The following is a 9,609-nucleotide window of genomic DNA, read 5'->3' as shown; positions in this document are numbered from 1 at the left end:
AGGTTAAGGAAAGGAGGTGGAGCCATAAGGACACAGAGGAGAGAGAGGCATGGGTCCCCTCCAGCAGCTCTACTCCTCCTGTTCACTGAAGACCTCCAACTCTCTAAGCACAGCCCACACCTCTTATGAACTCCAGACCCAAATCCCCACTGGCCACCTGGTCACCTTCATCCAGATATTCTAGAAGCATCTCATGCTCCGCATGTTCAAAACGAAAACTGGTTCTCTCACCTCCACCTACTTTGGGGGGACGGTGTGTAGGGTTGCCAGACAAAATTTCAGAGAAACAAATTGTTTCTAATATAAATATAGGGGATGCCTGGGTGGCTCAGCAGTTTGGTGCCTGCCTTCAGCCCAGGGAGTGATCCTGGAGATCCGAGATCAAGTCCCAGTCGGGCTCCCTGCATAGAGCCTGCTTCTCCTTCGGCCTGTGTCTCTGTCTCTCTCTCTCTGTATCTCTCATTAATAAATAAATTAAAAAATAAATATAATTATGCCCATGTTTTGTTTTATTTCTAAATGTGGCGACCCCAGTGGTGGAGGATGTTAAGGAAGGCTTCCTGGGGGTGGTGACTTTGAAGCTGAGCCCTGATGGGTGGGTACCCAGTGGTGGGGGAAGTGGAGAGGAGATGGGGGGCAGAGGAGTGGGTGGCCTGTGTAGAGAGACCCATAGAGTGGAGGGATCACACAGTTCAGAAAAGGGGTATTGTTTCATGCGAATAACCTGTGATGCTCTCAGAAAGAGGGGAGTAGGGAGGGTGGCAAGAGGTGCGGTTGAAGCGATCAGCGGGGAGCAGGTCACTGGAGGGCCTTGGCGTCTGTGCCAAAGATGTGGAGCACGGTCCTAAGTTGGGCTGGGGCGACTCACAGGTGTTCAGCAGTGGGGCTACAAGGTCAAATCTGGTTGATGGAATGGTTACCCCGACAGCAGCATGGAAAATGGGTGAAGGGAGACAACAGGAAAGCCAGTTGAGAAGCAATTGCAATACTTCTGGTAAAAGGTAATGGATCCCTGGGTGGCGCAGTGGTTTGGCGCCTGCCTTTGGCCCAGGGCGCGATCCTGGAGACCCGGGATCGAATCCCACGTCGGGCTCCCGGTGCATGGAGCCTGCTTCTCCCTCTGCCTGTGTCTCTGCCTCTCTCTCTCTCTCTCTCTCTCTCTCTCTCTCTCACTGTGTGCCTATCATAAATAAATTAAAAAAACAAAAAAAAGGTAATGGAGCCCGATGAGACTAGTGGCAGCGGAGAGGGACAGTGGCACAGCCTGGAGAGAGATTAGAGAGGAGGTCCCCACAGGTCGTGGCTTCTGCTTAGAAGTGTAGTGTGGGAGGGGTGGGAAGAGATAGAAGATCTGCCCAGCTCATGGTTAGAGCTGGTTTGGCAGATGCCCTGACACTTAAAGGAAAAGAAACAGAAGAGGGGGATTTGGGGGGTTGTAGGGTCAGTGGGAAGGGATTCTTCTTCTTTTGAACATGCTGAACTTAGGGCATGTCTTGGATATTTGGGTGGAGGGGACCTGATGGCCTGTGGAGGTGTGGGTCTGGAGCTCATGAGAGGTGGGGGTGGGCATAGAGAGTGCAGGAGGGGTAGGGGCCGCTGGAGAGCCAAACTTGCCCAAGGAAGATGACCAAGGGAGGACTCTGTGGAACACCGTCTTTAACAGGCTCCACATGACTGGGAGATACACAGAAATGGCAGAGCTAAGAAAACCAGCAAAGCCACGCTGAGCCCACAGGAGGAAGTGTCAGGGAGGAGAGTCCACAAAATAGAGTTAAATGTAGCAACGCTGGGGGGACGCCAGGACAGATCCTCAGGATCCAGGGACATCCTCAGGACAGGATCCCCAGCTCAACAAGGAGTTTCTTTTCAAGGGTGGGCGAGAGGCAGCTTGCAAAAACTCTTTGGGATGAGCCCTGGGCCCAGAAGCAAGACCTGTGATGGGTGGCACGGCCGGTGAGCCGGGATAGCCCGAGGGGGCAAGGCTGTTACAAGGGCCCTGAACGTAGCTTCATGTTCTGCAGTTACAACTTGAAAAAAGTGAGTTTTTTGAACAAGGAATACTGAACGGGAAGTCAACAGAGAGGCAGAAAAACCATGAGAGACTCTTAACTCTAGGAAACACACTGAGGGCCATTGGAGGGGAGGGAAATGGGGGGACCGGGTAACCGGGTGACGGGCAGTAAGGAGGGCGCGTGATGGGATGAGCACTGGGTGTTGCACACAACTGGTAAATCGCTGCACACTACATCTGGGACTCAGTGTGTACTTTATGTTGGCTAATTGAATTAAAAAAACAAACAAACCCAAAAAGCACGTGTTCATTCGCTGCGAAACACCCAACTTATGTACCTTCGTGGGGGCACCCCGACCTAAAATTTTGGTTGTGATGGGGCTACCGCCTGAGACAGAGCTGGGATGTTCAGGAGAAGGTACCAGAAGAGGGAGGGGCTGCAGGTGCAGGAGAGTTAAGTGATTGAATTCTTGGAGGGGCAGCAAGAAGGTGGAGGGAAATACTCCTCTTGGGCAAAAGACGGATGAACTTTGTAGCTAACTGCAAAGGGATCTAAATAATCTCTAGAGGATCCCTGGGTGGCGCAGCGGTTTAGCGCCTGCCTTTGGCCCAGGGCGTGATCCTGGAGACCCAGGATCGAATCCCACGTCGGGCTCCCGGTGCATGGAGCCTGCTTCTCCCTCTGCCTATATCTCTGCCTCTCTCTCTCTCTCTGTGACTATCATAAATAAATAAAAATTTAAAAAAAATAATCTCTAGAGAATTTCTTAAAGAAAATATGATTGGCCAGGATCAAGACAGTGCCCAGCTTCCCAATGGGTCCTCTTGCTTATGAGGTGGTCCATCTGCTGCCTGGCCCTGTGGTTGTTCCCGAAGGGAGCGAGGAAGACCTCAGTGTGGTACAGGTTGTGGGCAGGGTCGGCAAAACCGCGTGCCAGGCTCTGCCCGTGACTGGCCAGCAGGCCTCCGGGGCCAGCAGGAGGGCAAGGAGTTGCTGGCTGTAGTGCGCACGACCCCGCTGTCTGGGACCTGGGCGGGGGCGAAGCCAGATCCTCCAGGACCTGGGTGAGCACTGCCCGCGTGGCCAGGAGAGCCAGCAGGGTAGGGGGCGTGGAGGAGCTGTGGCGGGGGGGAGGACGTTCTTGCTGGGTTTGCAGCCTGTACAGGCTGAAGGCAAAGTGGGAGTTGTTCAGGGAGATCGGGGAGGCCGACAGGGTCACTGGGCTCCCGTGATTTTCTCGGTCAGGAGCCCCTTGGCCACAGGCATGAGGACCCAGCCTGGCCACCAGTAGCCAGAAGAACAGCGTGGGGTGTACCGTCCCGGACAAATAGAGACGCAGAACGTGGCAAGCCAGTCCAGCAGGACTCGGCACCCCGGAACGCTCCCTGCTACTTTCCTCCACTGAGTGCCCTGGGGTGAGACACAGGCTTTGGAATCAGGTGGACCTGGGTTCGAGTCCTGCCTCTGGACCTGTGTTAAGCTTGATGTGAGCACATGGTGGGTGAAACACAGGGGGGTGTTTGGTAAAACTATAGTTGTTAGGGGAGAAAAGTCCTAGCTGTACCCTTTAGGCTTCTTTAGATTTTTTTTTTTCTCTTGAAATACAGAATTTTATTTAGAAACTGTTTAAAGGGGCAGCCCTGGTGGCTCAGCAGTTTAGCGCCACCTTCAGTCCAGGGCCTGATCCTGGAGACCCGGGATCGAGTCCCACGTCAGGCTCCCTGCATGGAGCCTGCTTCACCCTCTGCCTGTGTCTCTGCCTCTGTCTCTCTCTCTATGTCTCTCGTGAATAAATAAAATCTTAAAAAAAAAAAAAAAGAAACTGTTTGAAGTAGAAAAAAAAAAAAAACCCTGTCAAGAAAGACCAGGTGGAAAATGGGTTCCAATAAAATGGAATTTTAGGGCAACAAAAGTCTAAAAGGCACAAAAGAGAAATAGCACCACTGTTATTTGAATAATGGCTAATTACTTGAATTTTTTGGCATTGTTAATCACTGAATCTGGGTTTTCCTCTGAATTCCACACAGAGCATGCACTCCACAACAGTTTTATCATAAAGTATCTGCTTTCTTTAGATTTTAGTTATAAGAATACATTCTACTTGAAATATAATATTCACTATATAAAGATTCAGCTCCCCACCTGCTCACCCGATCCTGCTCCCTGCCTCTAGCCGTGCTGATTGATGGGAAATGGGCACCTGATCCAGGATGTCCAGACTCTTCCTTCAGAATTTGTACTTGGGACTGAGTGGGCCTGTCCTCGTCCCGTGGGTGACTTCCCTGTCCTGTGAGCATGGGAACAGTGGTGTTTGTCCCCATGGAATGGAGAGAACCTGGCTGCTTGGTCTGGAGAGACGGGGGTGGGTGGGGAAGGACTAAGTAGGCTCCCTGAGTGAGGGAGAGAGAGAACTCCTGGTTTTCCCATACAGTCTAGGTCCTACCGTGGGGATCACGGTGCCCTGCCTTTTTTTTTTTTTTAAGTAAAAATTGTCTTTACTACCCAAGAGGTGGGTTGTAACAAATGAAAGGAACAGTTTGAGGCAGGTGTATGGTTTCCTTACAGTCATGGTCACACCATTGGGTTCTCGCCCTCCTCCCCCTCAGGTCAGGGGGCAGCAGCGAGCGGTGGTCCAGTCAATAGTGCTGCACTGGCAGTGGCATGTAGTTTCGCCCCGGATATCCCAGGAACCACAGCCATAGCCACAGGCACAGCCAGTGACAGTCATCCCTGCAGGGCAGGAGGACAGTCTGCCTGAGTTCTTGATACTGACACATGACGTCCTTTGTGTTGGGGAAGGATGTAACTCTAAGCCAGTGAGGGTTTCCTTTATCTTTGTATCCAGAATGAAGTCCAAGGAACACGGAGCAGTCCCTGGGATCATCGGCTGGAGGAGGAAGAGAGGGAGAAGGAAGCAACAAGTAGTCTTCATCCTGTGGAATGGCAGTGTCCTGGGCCTATAGACTTCCCTACTTGATCATGGCGGTGACAGGTGGGGATTCTCAGGAAGAACTCTACCAAGAGACTCCTCTGTCCCTCTCTGGACTCCAGCCCATCCCCCCACTGTCCTCTGCTGCGGTCGTGTCTCCCCATCTTCGGAGACCTTGCACACAAGGCTTTATGATTTGGTAAAATACACACCTCATTCTAAAAAAAGTTGTTAAGGAAAACTTGGGGCTAGGGGTGTGGTGGGGGTCACTGGTTCCCCCATTTCTTAAAAATGTCCAGGATCTGAATTCGCCTTCCAGGTCAGTGGGAAACCCCATTAAACCAATAACACAAGTTATATTGTGGGGAGCACTTATAATGCTCAGGGCTAACCTCCTTGTGAGTCAAAGTTAAATGAAATAGTGTATGTGCTCATGGCATGTAGTAAGCACTTGGCAAAAGTTGGCTGTTCCTGCCTCTCCTGGCCACTGGCTTCTTCTTATGTTTGGTATGGGTGGGAGTGCTGGGCAGGAGGACAGGGAGGCTCCCTGCTTCAGCTCCACGCCTCTTGAGCAGCTGCATCCTTCTACCATCTTGGGTCCTTCCAGAAAGCACCTCCTCTGTGGCTCCTGCCCTAACCATTTCTTCCTTACTGCCTCACCTCTGGGCAAGTGAGAGCTCCTTGGTTTTGCTAACCTTTGGGTGTCTCACCAGAGACCCTGTTGTTTTCTCCTCCAACTTTTCCACACCTTTCTATGCAGTCTCTTCATAAAAGTCTCGTCCTTTGAACCAATACTCTGAGTAATGCTCTATTTAATTTTCACAACCAACTCCTGCAAAATCTCAAGATATCTATCTCCCAGGGAGATAGTGTGGCTTGCTCAAGGTCTATAACTGGCCAGTGACTGAGCCAGAACCTTTGATTCCAGGTCTGATGCCCCCAAAGGCTTGGTTTTATCTTTCACTGGCTCCCTATTTCAGAACAAGGTGACCTTCTACAGTAAGACTCACCTACAGGTAAGCCACCTGTCCTGTGGCACTGCTCTGTTCCCTCCCCATGCCATACCCCATAGCCATACAGAGACAGCTATGCCTCAGGTGCTAACTGGGAGCTAAAGAGACCACACATGAGGCTAGAGGAAGGAAATTTTTACTTACAGACCCAGTACCAGTATCCACAGCACCCTCCAGGCTGGTCCCTGTGGGCAGCTGTCCTCAGCTGAGGAGAAGAGAGGGTAGCCAACATCGACAGCTGATTCTGGTGGTCATGGAGGCAGAAACACACAGGAAGGGCAGGTCGTACCCTCCTTAGGCAAATATTCCAGACCTTAGCCCACTGCACCTACATCTTTTGGGTGCATGATGTCCGGTGCTCACTGGTCTGTGGGGAACTAGAGGAACAAAGAATGCTGAACTGACTTGGTCATGGAGGGTGGCTTTGCTACACTGTCAGAGAGGTTAAGGGGGAAGGAAAGATGCCACATTCCCCAGTGAAAGTGTTTTTCCATCCTTCCATCCATTATCTATCCTCCCATCCATTTATCCATATTCCCATCCATCCTCCCATCTATCTTTATCCATCGCCCATCCATCCTGCTATCCTTCTGTCTACCCATTCTCCCATCCATCCATGCATCCATGCATCCAACCATCCATCCATCCTCCCATCCATCTATCCATCCTCCCATCCATCTATCCATTTTTCCATTCATGCTCCCATCCATCCATCCATCCTGAAAACATTGTGAGGTGGCTACATTGGTAAGAAGAGAATTGGAAAGGTGGTTTGAAGGCTTACCTAGGGACAGAAAAGAAAGCTTTCATATGGCACTGGTTTGAAGCTGGACCTGTCAACACACACACACACACACACACACACACACACACACAGAGCTAGTCTTGGTTCGGTAATTTCCTCTAGAGTATCTCTGCACATATTTTCCTGTGATGAAATGGCCAGTGGTTTTTATCTGATGCATCAATTTTAAGCAATTGGTAGGCCGTAGTAGAGACACTGAATGCAGAAGGCATTCGAAACTCCATCTTTCTGTATGAGAGTGCCTTAATCCATTAACCAAGACTGTCGTGGGCATGGGCAGAGGAAGCCAAGTGACTTAAAATAATGGAGACACCAACATCTAGGACGCTTGTGAGGATGTTGGATATTTGGTCTGGGAGGAGGTAAACTGAAGCCTAAGGACAAGTCAAAATATAAGACCCAGGCAGTGAAATGTCCCAAATAATTATCAAATGAAAATCTTGAAAAATGCAAAACAACGTCATCTCTGGCCTAGGAAGGAATCAGACTGGGCAAACAGAAGAACTAGTAGGCATCGTAGAGATCATCTGGGACAGGACAGTGAATGGTTTCTGTCCCTGCTGCCATCTTGGATTTATTTTTAGTGATTCTCAGAATCTTATCTTGAGAAGGATTCTGAGACTGTGCCTGAATGAAGATGAAAATAGGGCCATGGCTGACTGGTGATGGCTGTGTGGATGTGAGAGCAGAAGAAATTGTGCATGGTTACATGTTTGTCTTTTTCAGTCTAGGCCATCACTCTCATTGTATCAATGAGGAAGTAGAGGGTTGGGAGAGCTAGAAGGAACTTATCAAGGGTTACACAGTCCAGAGCACAGTGAGAATTAGAATCCCTTCCCTTGGCTCACAAGCAAGTGTTCTTCCTACTCCAGCACACATTCTGTCAGGATTGACAATAAACCATAGTCAATTCTTACAGTGTCTAATATGGAAAAACACCTGATATCAGCCAAATATTGATTTTGCCATCCACAGCCTTGCTGACCTTCACCGGCAGCCATTTGTTTGTTGTACAAACAAGCCTTTGAGCCTGTTTGTTAGTCCTCATGGGGCTTATCTCAATCTTGTCTCTGAATTTTTGCCCTCATTTCTTGAGCACTTACTATGTGCTTAAAGCTTTACATGTAATACCTTTGTCTTCCCCAAAACTTGTGTCTTTGCAAATGAGAAAATTGAGTTCAAGTGGCTTACCCAAGATGGCATAGCTCATGAGTGGTTAGTACCAGGAACAGAACCAGGCACTAACAAATCTTTTCCCTGGTTGCCAGGTCTGGTTGATTGTTTGGGTTCCTGTGTTGTTGTTGTTGTTGTTTTCAACAACCCTGTCTTGTGTCTTTATATGTGGAAAACTGTTGGGTGTCAAAAGTCATCAGTGGCAAAACCCTCTGCTTGTAGCTCCATTATTGGACAGCAGCTGGTCTTTATATGTCAATGAATAATGACTTCTTTTCACTATCATTCACTTCTTTCTGAGGCAAACATTAGCTCACGGTCAATTCCCAGCAACCCAAACCCCACAGTAGGAAGTCTCCCCACTAAAACACTAAACCCCAAGCCTTCCTTACATTTGTGTGTACTCTAGGAGTTCAGGGTGAGGATCTAGTCTCTGCTACCCTTCAGTGACCTCCCTCAGTGCAGATGAGGAAAAGGCACCTAAATTAGTCTGCTAGGACTGTCGCAACTAAGTACCACAAACTGGGCTCCTTAAACAACTGAGATTTATTATCTCACAGTTCTAGAGGCCAGATGTCTGAAATCATGCTGTTGGCAATGTTGGTTCCTTCTGAGGGTTATGAGGGAAATATCTGTTCCAGCCTTTTCTCATTGGCTTGTAGATTGACTATCTTCTTGCCCACATGCTATTCTTGCTGTATTTTCATATTGTCTTTCTTCTGTTTCCTCTGTACTCATGGCCCAGTGACCAGATTTCCCCTTTTTATAAAGATACCTGTCCTATTGGATTAGGGCCCACTCTAATAACCTCATTCTAAGTTGATCACCTCTATGAAGACCCTATCTCCAAATGAGGTCACATTCTAAGGTACTGGGGGTTAGAGCCTCAACATATAAATTTTTGAGGGGGGGCACAATTTAACCCATAACAGCATCTTTCTGGCCCATGCATTATTTGGCAAAGAATGACATGCCACTTTTCCCTGCCTCAACATTTTATTATGAAAGATTTTTACAGTGGCCACTTTAAATCTACCATATCGATTCAATCATTAATATTTTACTATACTTATTTTATCACATACTCTCTGAAGTAATAGCATCTTTGTGTAAAGTAAAAAGAATACATCTCATAGCAGATGGATGTCACCATATACCAGGATGTACCACTTGGCAAGTGTAGCATGGCCTGGATTTCAGGCCCCATTCTCTCTCCGTCGGACATCCATGTGCGGTGAACAACTTGTCCCACCGCCCTTTATGATGAAGACAATTTGCTAAATAAACAGCAGTGCAATAGAATATCTACAAAGCCCTTGCTTCTTCTTATAAAGAAGTTTGAATTAAAAGTTATTCACTGAATTTGCATGGAAATTACACATAGCATAATGTGTAGCCCTGGACTGGCATGTGCTTGGAATTTAGTATAAGATGGTTGGATAAAAGAGTGATTAACTTAGTATTAGTTGGTTGAGTAAAAGAATGGTTGACTGAATCTACTTCTTCCTAACTTTAGTTTATGTGAACAATGAGTAGGAGTCAAAAAATTATTCAGATACCAAAGAAAGGGGGTGCCCACCAGGAAAAAATACGTTTCTAGGGGAAGCTTTGATGGCACAATTATTGAAATGGATCAAGATGATAATTATCCTGAAGCCCTTTGGTTGCCCATTCATG

The 9,609-nt window shown here is 48.2% G+C and overlaps 1 protein-coding gene across 1 annotated transcript; it reads right to left on the bottom strand.

Moving 5' to 3' along the window:
- Positions 1–4,614: 4,614 nt before the first annotated feature.
- Positions 4,615–5,030, bottom strand: LOC121493781 (resistin-like beta). The gene has a single exon (XM_041760031.1). It carries the CDS (start codon positions 4,942–4,944, stop codon positions 4,615–4,617), a length of 330 nt encoding a protein of 109 aa, XP_041615965.1. The 5' UTR covers positions 4,945–5,030.
- Positions 5,031–9,609: the final 4,579 nt, after the last annotated feature.

This window comes from Vulpes lagopus, chromosome 6, assembly GCF_018345385.1.
Source record: "Vulpes lagopus strain Blue_001 chromosome 6, ASM1834538v1, whole genome shotgun sequence".
In the NCBI taxonomy this organism is placed as follows: Eukaryota; Metazoa; Chordata; class Mammalia; order Carnivora; family Canidae; genus Vulpes; species Vulpes lagopus.
This window is presented reverse-complemented; position numbering and strand designations above follow the sequence as displayed.

Excerpts from the sequence above, each read along its gene's own strand:
- LOC121493781 (XM_041760031.1), bottom strand. The coding sequence starts at position 4,944 with ATGAAGACTACTTGTTGCTTCCTTCTCCCTCTCTTCCTCCTCCAGCCG.